This window comes from Nannospalax galili, unplaced genomic scaffold (assembly GCF_000622305.1).
Source record: "Nannospalax galili isolate Female #2095 unplaced genomic scaffold, S.galili_v1.0 scaffold786, whole genome shotgun sequence".
In the NCBI taxonomy this organism is placed as follows: Eukaryota; Metazoa; Chordata; class Mammalia; order Rodentia; family Spalacidae; genus Nannospalax; species Nannospalax galili.
In genome coordinates this window covers 2,361,214-2,386,424 of record NW_008355774.1, presented here as the reverse complement: position 1 = coordinate 2,386,424, position 25,211 = coordinate 2,361,214, and the positions used below count along the sequence as shown (strand labels likewise).

The window sequence follows — 25,211 nt, the reverse complement described above, 5'->3', positions numbered from 1 at the left end:
TCCACCATTCATGTCCCTCCCATTCTGCCCCCACTGGACCTCATGTATTCCACCACACATGTTAAGTCCTATTCAGTCAAGCATTTATACCCAGATGTCCATCAGTGCAAATTCATCCACTGGAGTCTAGTCAGCCCATCTAGAGATCGTAAGTAAGACATACTCTCCCTCACCCAGTAGCAATCAGTCTCCAATAGTTTCCAGACTATGGCCAACCCACCACCCACTTCCCTTGATCCACTCTAGGCCCTTGTCTGATTGAGTTGGCATGGGTCCTGTGCTCATTGCCACCATTGCAAGCTTCCAGTGCCCTGAAAGCCTCTGCTTTCCTATGTTCATGGACCAACCCTGGCTCTTATAATCTTTCCACCTCTCTTTCCCAATGGTCCCTGAGCCACGGGTGGGAGAAGTTTGATACAGGAGTCCGATCCAAGGGTACCTACTCCGCAGTCTCTTATTCTCTAGAACTTGGCCAGTTATGGCCTTTTGTGTACATCATACTTTGTTGTATAAGAAAGCTTCACTGGTGAGAGTCAAGAGATACACTAGTTTTCTCTCTACACCCCCCTGCCCTGTTCCACTATGTTCCATGAGTCTTAGGTATAGAAATTCCACTGTTGATATGTCACCTAGGACAGGACATCTCTCAGATGTATATTCTCTGTATCCGATCAGTTGTGGATTCTGCAGTAGTCTCCATCTGTTGCAAAAGAAGCATCTTTGATGAGTGGTATATACTATACTTGTCTGTAAATATAAGGATCCATATTTAGCATATGTTAAAACATTTCATTTGTCCAGAGATATGATAAAGGGTTTTCTCTAGGATCTATGAACTCTCCAGCCATGTGTATTTAGCTGTGTTTATGGTGTCGCCCATGAGTTCATTCCCATTGAGAGGACTTTAGGTCAACTAGATAGCTGTTGATTACCACCACCACCACCCCTCCCCCAGATAACAGTACCACTATTGCACCAATAGAGATAGTTTGCCGTGGTGGTAATTATGGCTCCCAGCTCAATTCCTGCTCCATTGCTCCAAGTCCTATGTCTGAACTATGTCCTGTCTTCAGTAGTAGGGTCTTGTCTTCCAGTTCTGGGAGATAACCAAGAGCTCTGGCAATAGCCTGTGTTAGTTTGGGAGTCTCTTGAACCACTCTGAACAACCACTTGAAGGGAGGTCTCTCCTGTCTGGCACTGTGTCCTTGTCATACAGTGCCCAGGTATACATATGCATTAATGTTCAGGTGCTATATGTGCTTTTCTCAGGGGGTTTCGGAGGCAACACATTTCCCTCTGACTTCCCTAGTCTTCCAAGATCCCTTCATCTCTGCCCTCTCTCCCCTACATCTGATATCCCTCCTCCCTCCCCAGTCCAAGCACCCCATTATCCCCTCCCTCCCCCCAATAACAACTGCCTCCCATCATCCCCCACTCTCCTGAGTTCCCTCCTCCACTACTGTGGCCCCTGCATGTACTTTCCTCTACCCCTCCCAGCCAAACACTCCCACTTTCCCCACCTCCCCCCTGGTAACATCTCTTCCCTACTGTCCCCCTTTCGGGTTCTTTCTTTTCTTTTACCTCGGTGTTTCCTTTCCATCTTCCTGGCTCCCTGGTGTTATATCAGGATATATACTCACATATGAGGGATTGGTGCTACAATCCACAAATGAGAGAGACTTACTTGCTTTTCTTCATTTGTGTTACTTCACTTAGTATAACAGTCTCTATCTAGTTCAATCAATTTACCTGCAAAATTCATAGTTGAATCTTTTCTTACTGCTGAGTAGAACTCCATTGTGTAGATGTACCACATTTTCATTATCCCTTCATCAGTTGAGGCACATTTAAGTTACTTCCATTCCTTAGCTATTGTGAAGAAAGCAGCAAAAATATGGATGTACAGGTATCTCTACAGTTGGACGAGTTCTTTCAGTATATGTCAAGGAGTGGTATGACTGGATCATGTGATAGATTCATTTTTAATTTTTTGAGAGTTCTCCACACTGCTTTCCATAGTGCTTACACAAGTTTGCATTCCCACCAGTAGTGAATGAGTGTTCCCCTTTCTCCACATCCTTACCAGCATTTGATGTTCTTCATCCTCTTGATCTTAGCCAGTCCGACTGGGGTGAGATGGAAACTTAAAGTGGTTTTTATCTGCATTTCTCAAATGTATCAAAAACCTCAATATAAAACCCGAAACTCTGAAACTGCTAGAAGAATATATAGGCAGTATCCTCCAAGATATAGGCATAGGAAAGAACTTTCTAAATCAGACATCAGCTGCTCAGGCATTAAAGTCAACAATCAATAAGTGGGACCTCATTAAGCTACAAAGCTTCTGTACAGCAAAAGAAACAACCAAGGAAATGAAGAGGAAACCCACTGAGTTGGAGAAAATCTTTAACAGCTACACATTTGACAAAGGAGGATCAATATCCCGAAGATACAAAGAACTCAAAAAACAAAAACAAAAACAAGAAAATAAATGATCCAATAAAAAAAATGGGCTGGAGAGATGGCTCAGCGGTTAAGAACACTGGTTGTTCTTGCGGAAGACCAGGGTTCAAATCCCAGCATCCACATGGCAGCTAACAACTGTCCACAACTCCAGTTCCAGGGGATCCGACAGCCTCTTCTGACCTCCGCAGGCATTGCACGACACGGGTGCACTTACCTACATGTAGGCAATACATGCATACACATAAAATAAAAATAACAAATAAAAAAATGAGCTATAGACCTGAACAGAGAGTTCTCAAATGAAGAAATAAAATGGCTAAGAAACACCTTAAGAGGTGCTCAACATTTTAGTTATTAGAGAAATGCAGAAAATATTTTTAATAAAATCATAGAAAAAATTTGCCAAATCTAGGAAAAGAGGCATACAGAACACCAAGTAGTTAGGGAAAAGAAACTCCCCATGTCATATAATAATTCAAAATCTTAATGTACAGACTGTGATGGAAGAGGACAGTGGATGCCCTCCTCTAGCCTCTGGGCACATGCACAAGTATGTGTACCCACACACATGTGTACATATAACACACACTATAGATAGATGATATATATAGATATATAGATAGATGATAGATAGATTGATGATAGGTAGATGATAGATAGATAGAGATAGATGATAGATGAGAGAGAGAGAGAGAGAGAGAGAGAGAGAGACCAGTTTAAAATGTAATGTAACCATAAAAACCTGCCATCAGTGCATGGAGCATTCTTGGAAGAGGAACATACATGGTTCATAGTCACACGAAAGCCTCCTAACAATCAGAGAACTAAAACTCAAAGAGAACTGAAGTTAAAAGTACCATTCCACTGAGTATAATATGGTAATATTGAGTGAGGGGAGTGAGAGATGTGGGAAGAGACTTTAAAAACTATAACTTTTCAGGGATGGAGAGATGGTTCAGCTCTTAAGAGCACTGGCTGCTCTTGCCGAGGTTTGGTTCCCAGCACCCACATGGCAGCTAACAAACATCCATAATGCCATTTCCAGGGGATCCGATGCCCTTTTCTGACCTCCACAGGCATTGCACAATATACGTACACTTACATGCATACAGGCAATACACTCATATACATAAAATAAAAAATAAATAGTTTGAAAAGGTTAAAAACTGTAACTTTACAGCATGATATGTTTATGTTGGATGCTAAGCTAAGTGGGCTTCCATGGAAAATATGTCCAAGACATACAATCCTAGTACGCACTCAAAAGGTGGAAACAAGATCAGGTGCTGCAGGCCAGCCTCAGCTACACAAATTTGAGACTAGATTGGGCTACATGGGACCCTGCCTCAAGAAACAAAACAAAACTGTGGGGTCTCTCCCTTTCCTCGTGGGCCATCGGCCACCGGTCCAAAGGACAAAGGGAGCAGAAGCAACGAACGGGGTCAGGACGGCCAGTGAGCACTGACGGAAGAAAGCCCTTCCACGGAGGCAGATTCAGTGATACAAACAGCTCCAGGCTCAGTGAAACAGCTCTGTTTATTCAGTGGGGGTTAGGGAAAATATGGTGTAGAGGCAGTAGCCAATGCTTTAGCTGATAGGTGCTCATAGTATGTTTTATTTACATGTGGTAGTGGGCTCCTATCATCCGACTATCGGCAATGCCTAATTATCATATAGAAAAAACCTGGGGGTAGTTTTTACTCCAGGTAACTATGCCAAAGGTCATGTTCCAAATAAGGTCAGGCATCCATGCTTGGCGGCACTTTCCAGGTAAGTCAAGCAGAGAGCAGGAGGCCCCCTGTTGAGAAGGGGAGTCCTTCCATATAGCACCGAGCTCCTTAGAGCTATCCAGACATGGAGGATTACAACCCTAGCAGCAGGGTTCCCCAACACAAAACAATTTAAAAAACAACAAAATGAGTTTCTTTATTGCACTTTGATACATGTATATGTAGTTAGAATTCCAACTCATGGATATTGGAAGGGATCCAAACATTCATTCCATGACACTCTAAAATATACTGGAATGCACTGTCAAGTTCATGGGAGATTTGTAACTCTAGGAAACCATCACATCTCAGGCAGAGCAGGAACTGACTGTAAAAAAATGTAACTCAGTCAAGACCCTTCCCTTAGATTACTATAATGATGTCTGTCAGGTGATTCTGTGTGTGTGTGTGTGTGTGCGTGTGTGTGTGTGTGTGTGTGTGGCTGTGTGTGGGGCTGTATGTGTGCCTGTGCAAAGGCCGGTGGTAGACGTCAGATGTCTTCCTCCATCACTGTCCATGTTCTTTATTAACACAGAACTCAGTGATCCTGGAGCTAACTGACAACTACCTAACTGACAAGCCCCAAGAATCCCTTGTTTCTGCCTCACCAGTACCAGTGTTACAGGCATACACCCCTGTACCCAGATTTTACATGGTGCTGGGGATTTGAACTCAGGTCTTCATCTTGCGCAGCAGGCACTTTGTAAACTGAGCCATCTCTCCAGCCTTGTCAGTTCTTTCTTTCCCTGTCTCCTAGAAAGCTATTGAATACACAAATGCAGAAACACAGGCTGTGTTGCCATCGAGAGATGGGTCCTGCTGAGCCAATTCAGTTCTCAAAATGGACTTTGCACTGTGGCAAGCAGATTCCATACACTAGGAATCTGGAGCAACTTAATGAGCTTCACATGAGTAATAGCACCTGAGGAAGGAGAGTGTGTCACTTGATATTTCCTAGAAAGTTCTGACAAGTACATTAGCTACTTGGGCGACTCCAGGTCATGAACTTCCTGTTCCCAGTGTCAGAAAGATGTTGGGCTCATCTCCCTGATGAACAGCACCGTGGGGTGAGTTTAGGTGGGGTAGTCTCAGCTGTGCGCATCTGGCCCTGGGAAGAGGCAAGTGGAGGTCAGACTGAGAGTCTGCCCACCTGAGGCTTGTTTCAGTCAGAGCCTGATGGGCTGAGGGTGGAAATCCCCCCAAACGCTGCCCTCATTGGCCAAGCCTTTAAGTTCAGAGCAAGCTGGAGGAGAGAAAGGAGACTGAACGTGTGCTCAGCCAGATGAGATGGAGATCCATTTGCCTGCAGTGCCCCTGGCAGAAATCTTCAGCTATCTGGACGGCTTCAGCTTGCTCCAGGCTGCCCAGGTGAACAAGGTAAAGACTCTCACCGTCCCCTGCTGTCTAATTGACCAGCTCCTTGCCTTGCACTCCTCCACTTGTATGTTCCTGCATGAGGCCCCTTTGGTCTTTCACTCTCAGCCATGGAGTCTCAGCTCCCCCAGCCTCACATCACACAGCCTTCCTTCATTCCTGCCTACATTTACGTTATTCAGACCTATCCATCCAGTGAAGGCACACTAGCGTCTCCAGGCTCCAGTCACTTTTCTTGACCAATAAGCACCAATCAGCAGAGTTACAAAGTGATATATTGAAGATTTATGGGTTAGTATCATCCATTCTGAGGGCATCAAATCCTGGGAAATATGTTGAGAGTGGTGGTCCATGCCTGTAATCAAAGTACTTAGGACATTAGAAGCAAGGGAATCAGTACTGAAAGGTCATAATTCATTACATGACCAGTTTGAAGCTAGCCTGGGGTACATGAGATCCTATCTCAAAACATTAACAACAACAATCATAACAGAATTCTGTTAAATGAAAAGGACAAGCTCATAGATGCAAATTGTGTTGCCTAAATTCTCCTGGAGGCTCCTATTTCAAGCCTTTGGAAACCAGCCCTCCTTCCTCTGAGCTCTCACAGGATGGCAGCTTCCCTGCATAAGCAGGAATAGGTCTCTCAGGCTAGCTGGGTCTTGAGAGCTGGGGTTGTGCTTGATGAACCTGTTGGGTCCAGCCCAGAACAAGTGAGAGCAGGGAGAAGCCCGTTTTGAGTATTGCTTGCGGCCTTGCCTCTTTCTCTCCCATAGAGCTGGAATGTGGTCGCAGACAGGGAGAGCCTGTGGAGGTAAGGAAAGGGGCAGGGTGAGGAGGGAAGGGCAGGGCGGGCCATCTCATTGTGCACCTGCACCTGTGGTGTGGGGGATGCACCCGGGAAGGTCCGCCTGAGGAAAGGTTCTTGCCAACAGTGGATGAGAGTGAACTGATGAGGAGGTGAACTGACAGGTCAGCCTGATGGGACTGTGACTCTTCCTTGCAGGAGGCTGTGTCTGAGGAAATGGTGCTTCGGTGACGTCACCCGGGAACACCTGTGCACACAGCTATGGCAGCAGCTGGGCGCGCAGACCTGGAAACAGTTCTTCCTCCACCGAACAAGGCAAGAACGCTGCATGGAATGGGCTCGGCTGGATGACTTCATCTACCGAGAAATAGCTGGGGACTATGGTATGGAGACATGCATCCTAGAGTAGAGGTCCTGTATGCAGTCCTGTATTCTCATTCAATAAAAGGATGGGAAGTTAAATTCAAAGGGTCTGTTTCCTGTGATAGCCATGGAACCCACAATGATTCTCCCTTGTGGTCTGCTGAATAAAAGAGTCAGAGAGTTCATGTCATAGCATAAAGTCAGTCTTGCCACTTTCCTTTTCAAAATCTTCCTACACCCTCCTAGAATAAAAACAGAGAGAAAATGTATTGGGCAAATTCCTAAGCAGCATAAGCTCTAGGGTTTATTTTATCCCCAAACCTTTTAATACTAGGGATGGTTTTCTGATGGAGAAAGTGTTTTCTAAAAATATTGATGATGATGATGATGATTGTGTGTGTGTGTGTGTGTGTGTGTGTGTGTGTGTACAGGGGCATGCATGCCACAGCATGTTTGTGAGGGTCATAGAATTATTTTTTGTATATTTTATTGAATTTTTGTGTATTTCATGAAAAACATCTTCATCATATTTGTATCCCCTCCCCCATGTGTCCCTTTCTATAGTCCCGCCCACCAGATACCATGCATTCTGTTATTTATGTTAAGGCCTATTGAGTCAAGTTAGTATACCCAGATGTCCCTCATTGTAAGTTCACGCACTGGGGTCTAGTCAGCCTATCTACAGTCTGTCCTTTAAAGAAGATCAACTCTCCCTCACCTAGAAGTATCACCTGCCAATGGTTCTTTGGCTAAGGTTGGGGCCTGCTGCCCATTTTCCCAATTCTATGCAGGGTTTTTGTCTGCTTGAATTTGCATAGGTCTTGTGCATGCTGATACCATTGCTGTAAGTTCAAGTGAGCAAGGTCCCAGGAGCCTATAAGACTCTTTCCATATGGTCATGCACCTCCTCCCCTGGCTCTTACAGTCTTTCCACCCTTCTTCCGAAATGGTCCCAGAACCCTGGGTTGGTGAAGTTTAATAAAAGAATCCTGTCCAGAGACCCACATTCTGTAAACTTTTATTCAGAGAACAATTTTGTAAAACCAGTTCTCCTGATGGAAATATTATTCTATCTTGTTTGTTTTTTATTTTTAAATTTTATTTATCATTTTTTAAAATATTTTATTTTATGTGTATGAGTGTATTGCCTGTATGTAAGTGCATGTGTGTCATGCCTGTGGAGGTCAGAAAAGGGCGTTGGATCCCCTGAAACTGGAGTATGGAGGGTTGTTTGCCTCCATGTGGGTGCTGGAAATTGAACCAAGGGCCTTTGCAAAAGCAGCCAGTGCTTTTAACCACGGAGCCATCTCTCTAGCCCTTGCTTCTTTTCTTGACACAATATCTACCTGTAGCCCCAGCTGGCCTGGAACTTGCTCTGTAGACCAGACTGGCTTGATCTCATAGAGATCCTCCTGCTTCTGCCTCCCTAAGTCCTGGGATTTAAACCATGTGCCACCATGCCTGACAATTCATTTGTTTTAATTTTATGTGTATGAGTGTTTTGCCTGCATGTATGTAAGTTCACCCATGTCATTCAATGCCCTTGGTGACCAGAAGAGTTCATTGGATTCCCTGGAACTTGAATTAAGTACAGTTGTTACCCACCATATGCTGGGAACTGAACCTGGGTTCTCTGCAAAAGCAGCAAGTACCCTTAAATGTGAAACCATCTCTCTAGCTTCCCTTTTTATTTTTATTTTATTTCATTTTTTAATATTTTACTTATTTTTTTAAATCTTTATTGTATGAGTGTATTTCCTACATGTGTGTGAGTGCACCTGTGTTGCGCAATGTCCATTGAGGTCAGAAGAACATCAACCCCCCTGGAACTGGAGTTATGGAAAGTCATTAGCCACCATGTAGGTGCTGGGACTTGAACCTGGGTCCTCTGCAAGAAAATCAGTGCTCTTACCGCTGAGCCATCTCTCTAGCCCCTAAATACAAGGTGTTATGTATCCCAAACTGGCCTTGAATTCACTATGTAGGAAGTTTAAAGGGTGCTACAAGGAATCCAACCTATGATCTCATTCTAGGCAAACACTCTACCACTTGACTATCCCCAACCCTCTATAGCCATTCCATAGCTATAGAAACAGACTAAAGGGGAAAACAATATCTGGCCACATAGTCAGCCTGCAGCTTGCTTGGTTGACTCTTTCTCCAGCCTGCTCACAGTTGTTACCCAAACCATTCTATGATGATACATCAAAGATTAAAAAGGTACCTTTATTTGTTCCTGGTGTGGTGGCACAGGCCTTTAATCCTAGCACTTGGGAGACAGAGGCCAGCCTGGTCTACCTAGCAAGTTTCAGGTCAGCTGTGACTAGAGGGAGACCCTATCCCACAAAACATACATATCTTTATTTGATTTGAATCATCCCTCACCTATCTAGCGGCCAAGTATTGTTGGGGGTTTTTGCAGGAGACTTTGGATTTGTGAAGTATCTCTCAGGAAGTGGTCTCACCATGGATGGACAAGGGAAGTCCATCCTCTGCACGGTGTCTGATAAGGGCACACTTTCTACCTGGGATGCACAAGAGGTGAGTCTGGCCAACAAGTAGCAAAAATTCCACAGACCCGTGTCCATTCTGTGAAACACAAAACAGTGCTGAGAGGGAAAAGGACACGGGGAATGCTGGGAATCCATACCAGAAGCAAAGTTTCAAAACAGGTGAAATTTATAACTTTTCCATTTAGACCATAGACATGTGAGAATTTGCTTTTATTATAGTTATTAACACTGTAATTACACAAAAATCATGGGATTCACTGTGATACTTGCATAACGATCTCCAGTTCCACTCGTTTTCTGCAAATGGCCTGGTTGCATTCCCCCTCATGGCTGACTCGCATTCCCCCGCTGTGTGTACATCATGTCTTCATTATCTACTCCCCTGTTGGTCCCATGCCTTCACTGTTGTGACTAGAATGGGAATAAGCATGAGCTCGTGGTTTTCTCTTTAGTATTTGACTTCATTTCCTTAACAAATATGCCTACTAGGCTATATCTGGATATAGGATAGTTCCATTTGTAGATTTTGGCACATTTCCATAGTGAATCAATAACAACTGCACCAGTTGATATTCCCACTACTGTGAAAGACTGCCACCTCCATATCCTCAACATCATTTGATATATTTTTTCTTTTTTTTATTATAGCCATTCTAACCAAAGTGGGATAGCATTTCATTATTGCTTTGATTTGCAATTTCCTGATGATTAATGACATTCGGTATGCTGTTATGTATTTATTAGAAATTAATGTTTCTTTTTATAGAAGTACCCGTTGAGATCATTTACCCATTTTTAAGTTGATTACTTAGTTTTTGATGGTATGTTTTGGATTTTTGTTTCTTTAAATTTTATTTATTATTTAATGTATATGTGTGGTTTGCCTTTGTGTACATAAGCACACCATGTGCTTGAAATGCTCAAAGACACCAGTAAAGGTGTGGGACCTCCTGAAACTGGAATTACAGATGGTTGTTAGAAATTACATGTGGGTGCTAGAAACTGAACCCAGGTATCTGCAAGAGCAATCAATCCTCCTAACTGCTAAGCATCTCTCCAGCCCCTGGTTTTTTTGTTTTATTAAGACAAGTTCTGGTGTCTCTCAGACTGGTATCAACTGGTTATGTAGCTGAGGTGATCTCGAGTTCCTGATCTTCCTGCCTCCACCTCCCATGCTCTGGGATTATAGGCTTGTGCCTGCCCTCTGTTTTCTCATGGATTTCTTTATTTCCTTTTACAAAATTATAAAAGAATTAAACTGGTGGGATGAAAGCACAGTGCATATGCAGAGATGCTTGGATGCAGTACTGCTCTTACTCCCTAGGGTATTATGATCTGGTCAAGCCCAGTCCAGCAGAACTTCATTAACAATCTGGCTACCCTCCCTGAGATGCAGCTTGCCATCACTGCTGACATGGAAAGAACCATCAAAGTGTGGAACTGTTGTGATAGGGATGCTGTGGCCACTCATATCATGCCCCATGAATGTTTTACTTTGAAAGCTTTTCTTACAAAGGATGGCCCGTTCCTATTGGTAAGTAACCCCAAAATCTGGAGTAGGTGCACAGAACAAAATGCCTTCTGCCTAGGCAGCCCATTGCTGTCCAGTCTCAGCCATTTTGTAGCCATTCCTGCTTACCTGAGAGTCATCACAATGTACCAATCAATGTTGACCCTAGAAACTTCCAGACAATCTTGGCCTTTGACCTACCTCACATATATTTTGCCAGTTATTCTCCTAAAAACAATAAATTTTTCTATATACATGGGAGATTGTTCAGTGGGTAAAGTGCTTGCTCTGCAAGCAAAGGGACCTAAGTTCCAACCCCTAGAATCGAGATTAAAAAGTGGGGTGGGGCTACATGTGCCTGTAACCTCATGACCCTCTGAAGGATAAGTGAGGAAGACAGAAGGATCAAATGGACCTGCTGGCAAACAGCCTAGCTCCAGGTTCAATGAGAGACTGTCTTACAGGAATAAAGTGGAGAGTGCTAAGGCAGGACACTTGGGAACCTCTCTGGCCTCAATGTGTGCACAGGCATGCACAGTTGCATGCATACCTGCATACATATATTTGAATATACAACACACTTTCATGAATTATTTCATATCTGTGTTGTGTTTCAAAGATTTCTTACTATTAAGTCCATATACTTGGACTGGGACAATGGAACGAAAGATGGAGATTTTGTCAAACATTCAGGAAAAAGATACTGTTGATGTCCCAGTGAGTCCTTGGGAAGAGCATTTTGAGGTTTATAAAGTCTTTGTTTCTTTTTAATTTTACTTATTATTTTTATTTTATGTGTATAAGTGTATTGCCTGAATGTATGTAAGTGCATTCGTGTCATGCAATGCCCACAGAGGTCAGAAGAGGGAGTCAGATCCCCTAGAGCTGAAGTTACAAATGGTTGTTAGCCACCATGTGGGTGCTGGGATTTGAACCCAACTCTTCTGCAAGAACAGCCACTGCTCTTAACCACTGAGCTGTCTCTCGAGTCCCTAAAGTCTTTATTTTTAATTGTATGTGTGTGTGTATGTGTGTGTGTGTGTGTGTGTGTGTGTGTGTGTGTGTGTGTGTGCAGGTATCTATAGATTCTAGAAGAGGATGTCAGATTCCTTTGACCTGAAGTTACAGGTGGCTGTAAGCAGACTGATGTGGGTATGGGGAAGTGAACTAAGGTCCTCTGCAAGAACACTACAAGCTCTTACCCACTGAACCATTTGCCAGCACTAAAATGTCTTCTTCCATGGGATCTTGCCAACCATCTGTGAGGCAGGTTGCTCAGAGATTTGGATCTCTTTCATGGTATTGAAGAAATGGTGGAGTATCTCAGAGCTGACAGCACTGCCTCCATTGTACTTGAGGATTTCATATGTTTTTCTACTGACAGGTGCTGATGCTTTGGTTTCAGGTGGGCGATTATGAGGGCGACATCTACACATTTATAATTCCATCATTATGGTGTGTTTCTAAAGTCAAAGCATTTGAATATCCCGTTCAATTCTTACACTGCTCTCCTGATAACAGATGGGTCTTTACATCTAAGCTGCATGAGAGCATCTTGCCAAAGGTAGGTGCTATTCTGGGAGCTTCAACTTCAGGATGGGAGGGGCAAGTTAGGATGAGTCAGAGGAGCTCCAGACCTCAAGGAGGCTCAGGCATCATGCTTCCTCTCCTCTAAGACTAGCACAAGCAGAAGCCCTTCCTAGAGTCAGAATACAAAGCTCTGGAGACAGTCATGTTCAGTCACAAAGGCAAATGTTTATTAATGTGTTTGTGAAGGCTAGCCCAGACAGAAGATAAAAGAAGGTGAGAGAGGTATCAAGAAGGGAGGGTCCCTGGAAATCTTTACTTTTGCTTTCTTAACTTTCCTCTCCCTTGACTAGAAAGTAGAGAAATGTCCAAAGGCAAATAAATGTGTATCGGCCCTGAAAAAGTTCTGTCTCTGAGCAGCTCATCTGCCTCATAGTACCTGTGGACTGGGCACCAATGAACAAGGAGTTAAAAGGGAATGTGATAAAAACAGTGCTGGATATAGTGGCACAGGCCTGTAATCCCAATACTGGGGGATGGATTCTGGAGGGAAGGGTTTAAATCTAGTGGAAGAAAATTGCTGTGAGTTTAAGGCTATCCTGGGCTATGCAGTGAGACCCTGTCTCAATGACTCCAGATTTAAAAGAGAAAGAAACAAAACAAAACAACAACAACAAAAAAAAAAACCCAGCCCTTAGACTATTTGACTAGTCCTTTGAGAAGGGAAATTCTACTTAACCAACCTCAGTCTGATGAAGAGTCCTATGTGGCAGGATAAATGTATAACCCTGTTGTCTACATCAGGAATCCATTCTATCTGAATATGACAGGGACAGAAACGCTGTGAGTTACTCACATACTGAGTGAAGGCAGTGACTGCTCAGCCCTCCCTGGGATGATGAACAGAGCCAGTCACACAAGGATTCCTTCCTAAGGACACACCTGGAGTCACTCATGTGCCAGGCTGCTGTAGTATCCGTCTTCACCAACTCCCCATGTGCTACTCTCTCCGCAGGTGTATCTAACGGAATGCTTACTGAAACCATCAGAGTACTGCTCCCCTCTGTATGCCTGTCTCCCATTTCCATTATGCTTCAAAGCTTGCTGGACCCCAAGAAGGGAAAACAGAATAACACTGATGTACCGGACACACACCCACAAATTCATAGGATTTATCACCTTTGATCTAAGATTGGAGAAGAATGGGAACAAAGAACGTGTCTTAGGTAGGCCTTGATACCTTAGAAAGACTTCTCAAGCCATGCATAGTTGTGAAACCCCATAATTCCAGCTCTCAGCAGGCCAAGGCAGAAAGATAAGTTTGTGACCAACTTGAGCTGTATAGCAGGATCTTTTCTCAAAAAAACCCAAAAATGGAGCTGGTGAGATGGCTAAGTGCACACACACATAGAATAATAATAACTTTTTTAAAAATGAAAACTGTATTATTATAAACAATAAAAACTTCATTAGCAAGATTGCTAAGTGAGTAGGAATACTTGCCATCAAGCTTGATGACCTGAGTTCAATTCCCTGGGACCCACATGCTAGAAGGAGAGAATCAACTTTATCAAGTTGTCCTCTGGCTTCCACATGCATGCTGTGGCATATGTGCCCATGCCCATACACACAGAAGCACATAAACACAGTAAACAAATAATGTTAAAACAATCATTTAAAAAAGAAACATTCACTCCCTATCCCTCAGCCACTTACTTTAAGCCAAAAATATTTTTAAATGTCAGTCTCTGTAAAGGTACCAGAGGGGTACCTTAGCTGGGTGTGAACTCGTGCCTATTTGACTCTCATACTCAGAAGACCACTATACCCTGCCCTTTGGGAAGACATATTTCAGATACATCATGTATTAGGGTCTGGGTTCCAATGTCCTTTCCCAGTATAGGCATTTTCCCAACTTGTTTTAAAATTTTTATTGAGCTTTTGTACGTTTCATACAACTATTCTTAATCAAATTTAGACCCCCTCCATCATCCATGCCCCTCCCCACCAGACCTCCTGTATTCTGCTATACATAGGAACTATTGGAGACTGATTACTACTGGGTGAGGGATAATAGGCCTTACTTATAATCTCTAGATAGGCTGACTAGACTCCAGTGGATGAATTTGCACTGAAGGACATCTGGGTACAAATGCTTGGCTGGATAGGACTTAACATGTATGGAGGAATACATTTTTCCATTGTTTGAACGGCTACTGATGGTCCACAAGTATTCCTGTGTCATAGCACACCTTACCATGGTCAATGGTATGGATTTGTGAGACCCCTGAACTATCTTCATTGTTCCACCAGACTGGAGTCCCATGGAAAGAGAGTATGTTTTCATTCAATGTTTAGTTATTGCTCTTACTAAATTATTCTAAAATGACGTGCATGTTTACATGTATGTGTTTTGTATGAAAACAGCACAGCAGATTGCAAACTTCCTGTTGCCACCTCATATAGACTTTCCAATGCTCATGGGCATCAGTGATGAAAATGTGATTGTCTTTGGGAGTGGGCCATATCTGTTCCTCTACACCATTGATGGCCTCCAGCTGCATCGATTTGACAACCACCAGAACGACATCACAACCTTATGGGTGGTATGTGGGATGCTTCCCTTCTCTGTGTGTGGTTTATCTGTTTAGTGCCTTAAATTTTTTCTATTATCACTCTGTGTGTGTGTGTGTGTGTGTGTGTGTGTGTGTGTGTGTGTGTCCCTTTATGATGTGGCACATATGTGAAGGCCAGAGGATAACTTTGAGGAGTTGGTTCTCTCCTTCCACCTTTATGTGGGTTTTAGGGATCTATCTCAAGGTGGTCAGGTTTGCATACTAAGTGCCTTTACCTGCTGAGCCATCTTACTGGCCCTCTCCCTGTGTTTTGATCTGATCTAAACTTGACTCCTGTTCACTCACATCTGGGTGTCCTTTGAAGGATTCTCTCCATGTCCTCGCCACATCTCAGGATGGTTCTCTGCATGTATACATGTGGGAAGAGGGAGGCCGTCACCTCAAGAGCTGCTGTCATCTGGAAAACATGAAGAGTCTGCCACCACACTGGTAAGCCCTGCTTTGTGACTCAAACTTTATCTTAATTTTTAAAATTTCTACATAAAAATGAATGAAGAATAATATAATTTTTGAGAATCCTGTGGATATATGTGAATAAATCTGTGATCCCCAGCACTACATAAAATGAGGTGTGCTTTGTGCATGCCTGAAATTCCAACACTTAGGAGGTAGAGGCAGGAGGATCAGAAGTTCAAGATCATCCTGAGCTACATATTACTATGTTTGAAGCCAGCCTGTGCAGTAGACCTCAAAAGGCTTTCAGGTGCTTCAGTTTACACTCAGTTTGCACAAGGAGGAAAGGAGAGATGGTGCCCTCATGTTTCACCTTTACTTGCAGTATTTGTGACTTTTTGAGTTCCAGTTCCCACTTGTGTTGCTTTTTTGTTGAGTTGTCTTTGTCTCCTTCTAGCTAATTTTTCCCTTGGGCTACTTGTCTTCATCCAAATTATTTAGCATGAGCAAGGTATGATGCTGCTGACCTGTAATCCCAGCACCAAGGAGACTTGAGGCAGAGAATTGCAAGTTTGAAGCCAGCTTGGGCTCTCGAGAGTTTGAGCCAGCCTACACAATTTAGCGAGATCAGAAAAACTTTCCCTTGATTTGCGTGTGTGTGTGTGTGTGTGTGTGTGTGTCTGTGTGTCTGTGTGTCTGTGTGTCTGTGTATGTACTAGATCTAGAACTCAAATCTTTCATGTGCTTTACAAATGTTTTCTTTCACATTATTCCTCTTCCTCTTATCTTTATATTGCTTTGAGGGGGGCAACATCTAACAAATATATGTACATAGAGCCTTTGAACTGCCAATGCCCCCTCCAATGAATTTATTTTACATGTGTGCCTCCAATGATTAAAACATACTAACTGAGAGCTGAGGACTTGGCTCAGCTGGTAGAGTGCTTGCCTAGTGAGCAAGAGGCTAGTTTCTTTACCAGCAATGCATAAACTGGGTGTGTGGTAGCACATGTCTATAATCCCAGCACTTAGACAGAATCAAGAAAATAAAGATTTCAAGTTCATCCTCAGAGACCAGCCTGAAACATATGATTTCCTGTCTCAGAAAGGAAGAAAGAAAGAAAGAAAGAAAGAAAGAAAGAAAGAAAGAAAGAAAGAATACAAGAAAACCTACTAGGTATTTATTGCAGTATTGTGAGGGATGGCCTGATGCTGGAAAATACAAACTATTCAAACATCAGACATTTTTGAGGGCCAATGAGTTGTCTTAGCAGGTAAGGGTACCTGCTGCCAAACCTGATAACCTGATTTTGAGAGCTAGAATCTACATGGTAGAAGGAATTTAGCCAGACATGGTGGCAATTGCCTTTAATCCCAACACTCACAAGGTGGAGGCAGAGGCAGGCAGATCTCTGTGAGTCTGAGTCTAGTTTGCTCTATAGGTCTACAGAGTGAGTTCCATGCCAGTCAGAGCTACAAAGTAAGGCACTGTCTCAAAATATTCAAAAATGGAACATTTAAGTTATTATATATCCAAACAATGAAATATTGTGCCACTTTTATTAATAAAAATGGAAAAATATCTATGCTAGAATAAGATATTTCTGGTGATTTTGAAGCCAAAAATATTTTAAATACATATAATGACACTTGGCAGACATTTCCCTCCATTTTTTCTCTCTGTATCCTACCTAATAATAATAAACACTTATTTCTTTAAAAAATTTAACCATGTCCCCTCCTCAACTGCACAACAATCTTTTCTCCCTCTGAATAATTTTTAAAGATTTATATGTATTTTTAATTATGTGTGGGTGTGTTTGTGTATATGTGCACATATATGTGCTTGTGTCTGCAGAGGCTAGAAGAGGGTTCCCCATCACCCAGAGCTGGAGTTACAGGTGGTTGTGAGCCTCCTGACATGGGTGCTGGGATCTGAACTCAGGTCCTCTGGAAGAGCAGCAAGCACTCTTAACTGTTGAGCCATCTTTCCAGTTCTCCAATGAATATTTTAATAAAACAGGGATATTTTATGTCCAATAATGTCCAATTGTCTGACACACAATTTGGGAGAAAAACACAAAGTTCTATAATCAGAAACACAGTCAAACCACAAAATGTCACCAGTTTCCTCTGTCCCATTGCAACCCATCCCTTTTCTAGCACCAGACAACCACCGATTCATTTTCTGACCCTCTAAGTTATTCGGCTATATTTTTAAGTTTTCTTTCTGTGTGTAAACAGAATGAGTCTGTATCCCTCTTGGCTGGCCTCTTTCAATGAGCATGGTGTTTTGAGGCTCACCGTGCTGTGGGCAGCAATAGTTCACTCCTCTGCGTGGCTGAGCAGTGTTCCAGTGTGCAGAGCTTCGTAGAGGACAAGGACATTTACCTTGTTTCCAATTGGAAATAGTGAGAATAGATTTTTGTGTGTATTTGCCTAAAGAGTTTGTCTTTAAAAATTGTTATAATTGTTAGAGTTTCATTGTTGTTTTGAGGCAGGGTGTCATAGATCCCAAGCTGGCCTCAAACTTGATATCTAGACAAGGATGACCTTGAACTTCTAATCCTCCTGTCTTCACGGTGCTAGGATTTGTGCCACCATGCCTGGCTTATGCATTGTTGGAAGTGGAACCAAGGGTTTCATGCAGGCTAAGCAAGCCCTTTACCAACTGAACTATATCCTCAGCAACCTTAGTTGTTAGTTTTGGATTTAATTTATGTCCGTTTTGAATTAAGTTTTATAAGGGCAAGATAAAGAATATATGTGTTTCCTTAACATTTTGTTTGTAATTTTTTAATTGAACACTTTAAATTTCATTCATTTCCCACTCAAATGCAGAACCCCCCTCCCCAGTCCATGCCTACCCTTATCCCCCCACCGAACCCCATGCACTCTGCCATACATGCTGAGTCCTATTCATTCAGGTGTTTGTATCCAAATGTCCTTTAGTGTAAATGCGTTCACTGGAGTCTAGTCAGCCCATCCAGTGGTCATATGCTAATTTTTGAGAAAGGATCTCACACTGTGGTTCAAACCAGTCTGGAACCTACTTTTTAGCCAAGGCTAGCATTCAATGTAATCGTCATGACTCAAAAGCTGGCATTACACTTCCAGACACTTTAACATTGATCTCAATTTCTTTAAATATACACCCAGAAGTGGTATTGCTACTGTAGTTCTGACTTTAGAGTTTTGAACAATTTCCACTGTGTTCCAAAGTGGCTGCATCAATTTATATTCCACACAGCAGTGTACAGGGTTTTTTCTCCTCATCTTTGTAAATACTTGTTACTTTTAATCTGCTGCACAAATCTACTCTAACAAATGATAGATTATATCTTATTTTGGTTAAATTTTGTTTTTCCCTGATGTGAGATACTATTTTTCACTAATTTGTTGCTCATTTACATATTTTTTGTTGTTACTTTTGTTGTTTTGACACAGGGTCTCATGTCTTCCAACCTTGCTTTATAGTTAATATCTAGCTGAGGATGGCTTTGAACTTCTGATCCTCCTGTCTCTGCCATGCTATGATTTGTATGTTCTGTAGCTGAGGCTGGCCCTGAATTCCTGATCCTCTTGCTTCCACCTCCCAAGTGCTAGAGTTGCAGGTATGCACCACCATGTCCAGTGAGAAATATCTCTTCATGTCATTTTCTCATTTTACTTTCTAGGGCTATTTTGTTGTTACTATTGAGCTCCTTGTATATCTTGGATACCTGCTCCTTGTTTGATGTATTGTTCTGTTTTAGTTTATTAAGTATGTAGCAAGCAAAAGTAAAAGAGCAAATAACAAGTAGCAGAGAAACAGCAAACATCACCAAATCAGGTGTTTACAGCATCCAGCAGAAATGGCTAAGGGAAACCCCCAGGCAGCCGGAGTTCCACACTGAGAGTCTTGGGCAGAGCAGAGTGAGTTCTCCCAGATGATTTTCTAGTCTCTGGTTCCCACCTCAGAGATTTTTATACCATAGGATCAGCTATCATAACCTCTATTGGAGCTGGTTTATCTTCTAGCTATTCTGAAGGTTATAGTGTTTTCAATATCTTTAACTGTTTGCTGTTCTCCTTTCTCCCTGTTATGGGGTCAGGAGACCAGCCTGCCCCAAGACAGGGAGAGCTGGGGGGCACTTGACATAAACATGTTTAAATCTGAGGCAAGGGGCCTCTTCACTCCCAGATTTTGATTTCAAGAAGGGCAAACAGCGCATGACAATTAACCAGTATAATGTTTTACATGTATTTTAGTAGTATTTTCTCCTGCCTGTCATGGTGGCACACGCTATAATCCCAGCACTCAGGAGATAGAGGCAGAAGAGTTACTTTGCGTTGGAGGATAGTCTGGGTTACATAAGGAGTTCAAGGACAGCCTGGACTATATAGCAAAATCTTATCTCAAAAAGGTTATTTTCATTTTGAGAAGGGGTTTTCTCCTCACACTGTTAACTGTTTCATTTTCTGTGAAGTTTTGTAGTTTGATACATTCCGATTTTTGCTTTTGTTGCCTGTGCTTCTGAGGTCTTAGCCCAGAAATCTTTTCCCCCTAGGTTTTCTTTCAACCATTTTCAAGTTTCAGGTCTAATCTGTCTATAACTTATTTTAAGTCAAATATTGCATAATGGATAAGATAAGGATGTAGCTTCATTCTTTTGAAAGTGGATATCCAATTTCCCCAATACCATTTATTGGAGAGACTTCTCCTTTTCCATAGTGTCTTCTAGTAGCCTTGTCAAAAAAAATTAATCAAAAATGTGTAAGTTGTTCCTGATGCATCTGTTTTTATGCCAATGCCATTCTGTTTTGATCACAATACCTTGTGTGATATACTTTTAAATCCAGTACTGTGATATCTTCAGGTTTTTTTGTTGTTGTTTTTGCTGTTTGTCTGGTCTGGTTTTTCGGTAGTCCTGGCTGGCCTAGAAATTGCTATGTAGACCAGGCTGGCTTCTATCGCTGAGAGATTGGCCTGCTTCTGCCTCCTGAGTGCTGAGATTAAGGGAACCACCACACCTGACACCATATGTCTAGTTTTTTCCTTTTGCTCAAGATAGATTTGGTATTTGAGGTTATTACTTTTTTATTTTTCATTTATTTATTTTCATTTTATGTATATGGTTGTTTTGTCTGCGTGTATGTAAGTATATCAAAGGCATGCAGTGCCTGTGGAGGCCAGAAGAAAGTGTCAGATCCCTAGAACTGGAGCTATAAATGGTTTTTCACCACAATGTGGGTGCTGGGAGCTGAACCCAGGTCCTCTGGAAGAGGAATAAATGCTCTTAACCAGCTGAAAGCACCTCTCCTGTCCCAATTTTGAGGGTATTTTCATGGCTCTGTGTGTTTTTGTGTATATTTCTTGTTTTTCTTTGTTTAGTTTTTCTGTTTTAGAAAGAATGCTTTGTAGCCTGGCTGGCCTCAAAGACCTGATCCTCCTGCCTCTGTCCCTCAATCATTTTGGTCTTTTTACTGGCATTACCTTCTTTCTCTTCAGCATCTGAAAAATGGTTTACCTCTTCTTGCATCTGAGACATCTGATGAGAAATGCATTGCTATTCAAATCTGTCATTCTGTAGAGAAGACAGTTTCATCTGGTTTCAAGTTCTTTTTTCTTTGTTTTGTTTTCAGGAATTTGATTATGGCATGTCTAATATGAAAATTTGGAGCTTAACCTGTTTGAGTTTGATCAGCTTTTGAAAGATACCTAAATTAAAAACAAAGGACTGGACATGGTGATATATGCCTTTAATCCAAGCACTCAGGAGGCAGGAGGATCTCTGTGAGACTGAGGCCAGCCTGGTCTATATAGGAAGTTCTAGGCCACCTGGGGCTACAGGGAGATCCTGTCTCAAAAAAAAAAAAAAGAATCTGTAGATTTACCAATTGGGGAAGATTTTATCTTGCTCTGGGGTTGAAGCAAGGTCGCAAGGTCTTGCACATGTAGAGTATGAATTCTCCCAAGTGAGCCCCACCCCCCAGTGGGAGTGTCTGCTGTGTTCTCAACATGCCTGGTGGGGAGAGAGGTCACTGCCACTTCTATTCTCCTTAGTGCAAAGGAGATGTCAACTTGGATTAGTGCAAGACAGGCCCAAAACATATGAGTTCCTAAAAGAGAGGATGGAAGTGCCACCTCATTAATACATAATGTGAATGACTGACAGGACTGTACCCCATCATTCTATGCCATCCAGTGGACAGGGAGGCAGGACCATACCCTACCATCTATGTCATCCAGTGGACAGGGAGGCAGGACCATACCCTACCATCTATGTCACCCAGTGGACAGGGAGGCAGGACCATACCCTACCATCTATGTCACCCAGTGGTCAGGGAGGCATGGCTTCTTTAGCTATGTTCACTCTGAGTAGAAGAAGAATTTTCAAAGGGAGCAGAATTCTATTTTAAAATAAATTTACAAATTTAAATCTTCTGGGGGCTGGACAGCTGGGTCAGTGGGTAAGAGCACTGGCTGCTCTTGGATAGGACCTGGGTGCAATTTCCAGCACCCACATGTCAGTTAACAACTGTAACTCAAGTTCAAAGGGAATCCAACACCCTCTTCTGACCTCCGTGGGCATTGCACGACACAGGCACACTTGCATACATGCAGACAATACATTCATATACATAAAATGAAAATAAATAAATATTTAAAAGATTTTAAACTTCTGGGTTTTAGTTTTAGTTTTTGAAACAGGATCGCAATATGTAGCCTAGACTAGCCTCAAACTACCTCAAGCTCCTGACAGTTCTTGTGCCTCAGCAGGTTGTGCTCTGACTTCCATGGTGGAAATAAACATTTTAAAAAATTGTTTTTAACCAGCAAAGCTTCCTCACGCAACAGATAGTTATTAACCCAGAAACCACAACTGACCAAAGGGCAAAGAACAAGAGCCTGCAGAGTGCTTGTCCCTGAATAGATCACCAATATCAAGCCTCTGCCACCCAAGGCTCAGGGACCATTGTGGAAGAGGGGGAAGAAAGACTGTAAGAGCCAGAGGTGGTTGATGACCTCAAGGAAACAGTTCTCCACACAGCTAGGAAGTTAGTCACATGAACTCACAGCAATGGTGACAGCATGCACAAGACCCATAAAAGCTCAATCCAGACAAAATCCCAGCATAGCTGAGGAACTATTGGCAACTATTGGCAACTGAGAGGGGGAGAGTTGGTTTTCTTTAAGGAAGTGATGCTAGATAGATCAACAAGGCCCCAGTGAATGGACCTACACTGAAGGACATTTGAGGACACAAACTTGACTAGATATATCTAGATAGATAATATATATGACATAGTACATGAAATCTGGTGAGGGGTGCTATAAGACGGGTACAGATATGGGAGCAAGTCTAAACATGATCAAAATATATTGTATGAAATTCACAAAAATTCAATAAGAAAAAAATTAAAAATAAGTTAGAATATGATTAAAAGACCAATTGGGAAGAAAGTTTACATAATTTAATGCTCATGGAAACACCTACTTTCCCATTTGTCCAGCAATCTTGTTTTCTCTCTTGGCAGCCACACCTCCAACACAATCTGCGATAATGTGAGCATAGTGCGTGAGGTGTCCAGAGCTCAGCATGCCAGCTTTCTGCAGATATATATACTTTGAATATGTATATTCTTGAAAGCCAATTGAATTGACTGTATGTCCTCTTCCTTAATATAATAAAGGTCTATTTGCAAGCCCAGGACAATGATTTTAGTGTTAAGAAGTGATGAGGGGGCTGGGTGAGGTGGCTCACACCTTCAATCCCAACACTGGAGAGGCAGAGAGGTAGGAGGATAGCTGTCATTTTCAGGCCAGCCTAATGTACACAGTGAGTTCTAAGGCAACCGAGGTTGCATAGTGAGACCCAGTCTCAACAACAAATCTTCGTGCACTTTTTCTAACAGGCCCTTGTTGATGTAGAAATAATTATTCTGGGAGTTTGGAACCAAAGCAGGCATGCAAACGCTGCTTTCTTCGATAACTGCAGTGGTTTGGCAGGTGGCCCGTCCTAAAAGACACTCTCCATGTCCTAATCCAGGGAACTTGTATTACTTTAGATAAGAAAAATGTGAATGCTCCTAATTTGGCAAAAGATGTGACCAAGTGGAACTGGAGAGACGACACAGTGATGAAGAGCAGAGATTGCTCCTGCCAAGGATCTGGGTTCTGTTCCCCGTACCCTCATGGGGAAGCTCACAACTGCCTCTAACTCCAGCTCCAGGGAGTTTCAGTGTCTACCTGTGAGGGCACCTTCACTCAAGCTCACATACATACATACATACATACACACAATTTAAAATAATTTTTTTAAAGAGATGTGAATAGGTTATGGGTCTCAAGATCATAAGCTCATCTTAGTTTATCCAGATGGTCCCTAAATACAATCACAGGTGTACATGAAAGACACTCGGAAGGGAATGTGTATACAGATATGCAGGTGACTGGTAGGGACAGAGATGGTGTGGTGCTGCCTCTAGTCCAGGGATGACAGGACAGAGGCCAGGAAGGGATTCTCCCCTATAACTCTGGAGAGAACACAGCCTTACAGATTTCAGACATGACATATTCAGACCTGGAAGAGAACACATTTCTACAGCTTACATCACCTCATTGTGGTCATTTGGTAAGCTGCCTCAGGAATCTAGTGTGATCGTCATCTCTCAGCCCTACTGCGTGTGGAACAGCTCGGCCTCAGAACAGTTTTCAGTCATCTCTGCACTGTCCACCTGATGGTCATTTTATCACATGGCTGTTTAGTGGAACCACTGGTTGCAATACACCCAGGAGAATTATTGATTTAAACATAATTTCTGCCAAACTTTAGTCCTTTTGTTTTATTGAGAAAAAATTAGAAACATTTTGTGTGACCATACTAATTTTTTCTCGACCATTTTAAAGTTTAAAGAAAATCTAAACAAAGCTAGGTGTGGTGGTGCATGCCACCACTCAGGTGACTGAGGCAGGAGGATTCTGAGTTTGAGGCCAGTCTGGGTTACAGGATAATCTCATTCAACCACAAAACAGCCCTAAACAATTATACACTGTAAAACTATCAAGTCTCCCACATGAATTGAAAATGTCGGTTGGTAAAGAGTTGGGGTAACAGTGCCTCATGACTGTTAGAGGAAGTGATAACAGGCACGACCTTACCTTTGAACTTCCACATAGCGAGTTCTAGGCCAGCTGGGGCTACAAATAGAAACTGTCTCAAAACAAAAAACCAGAAAAGCCAGGTGCATTGGCACATGCCTGTAGTCCAGGGATTGGAGAGACAGACATAGTGGAATCTCTGGGGCTTGCTGGCCAGCCAGTCTAGTCAGATTCACAAGATCCAGCTTCAGTATGAGACTCTCAAAAACTAAGGTGGAATTTTGGAAATAGATCTGCAAGTTTCTCAAAACACTAAAAATAAGCCCTTTCCTGAGACTTCCCCCCATGTGCCACTATCTCAGCTCTCGGGCCTTCTGGGCTTGGGCACAAGTCAAGGCTTCATCTCTGTCACCTCACCTGGTGTACGTTCCCCTCAGCCACTTTAAAGTTGCCTGGTTGATGCCATGCCTTTCCTCGGTATTAAAAAATTGGTGAAGCTGGGCCTGCACCACCGGCTAACTCTCCTAGCCTGCACTACTATCCTCAGGCCTCTTGGGGTAAGTCTATAGCGCAGCTCTCCGGGCTGGGACTCCCTAAGCAACATTCACCCCTCCATCTTCCCCCTCAGCCACTTTAAAGTGGCCTGGTTGATGCCATGCCTTTCCTCGGTATTAAAAAATTGGTGAAGCTGGGCCTGCACCACCAGCTAACTCTCCTAGCCTGCACTACTATCCTCAGGCCTCTTGGGGTAAGTCTATAGCGCAGCT

General features: G+C 42.7%; 1 protein-coding gene across 1 annotated transcript in view; it reads left to right on the top strand.

The window, feature by feature from the left end:
• Positions 1-5,522: 5,522 nt before the first annotated feature.
• Positions 5,523-25,211, top strand: part of LOC103750242 (F-box/WD repeat-containing protein 12-like) — a 48,612-nt gene continuing 28,923 nt past the window's right edge. The window contains exons 1-9 of the mRNA XM_008853274.2: positions 5,523-5,612; positions 6,386-6,423; positions 6,616-6,800; positions 9,203-9,321; positions 10,618-10,827; positions 12,209-12,367; positions 13,346-13,556; positions 14,758-14,936; positions 15,271-15,395. Of these exons, the coding sequence (XP_008851496.2) occupies positions 5,523-5,612; positions 6,386-6,423; positions 6,616-6,800; positions 9,203-9,321; positions 10,618-10,827; positions 12,209-12,367; positions 13,346-13,556; positions 14,758-14,936; positions 15,271-15,395 (1,316 nt within the window). The remainder of the gene's footprint in view (positions 5,613-6,385; positions 6,424-6,615; positions 6,801-9,202; positions 9,322-10,617; positions 10,828-12,208; positions 12,368-13,345; positions 13,557-14,757; positions 14,937-15,270; positions 15,396-25,211) is intronic.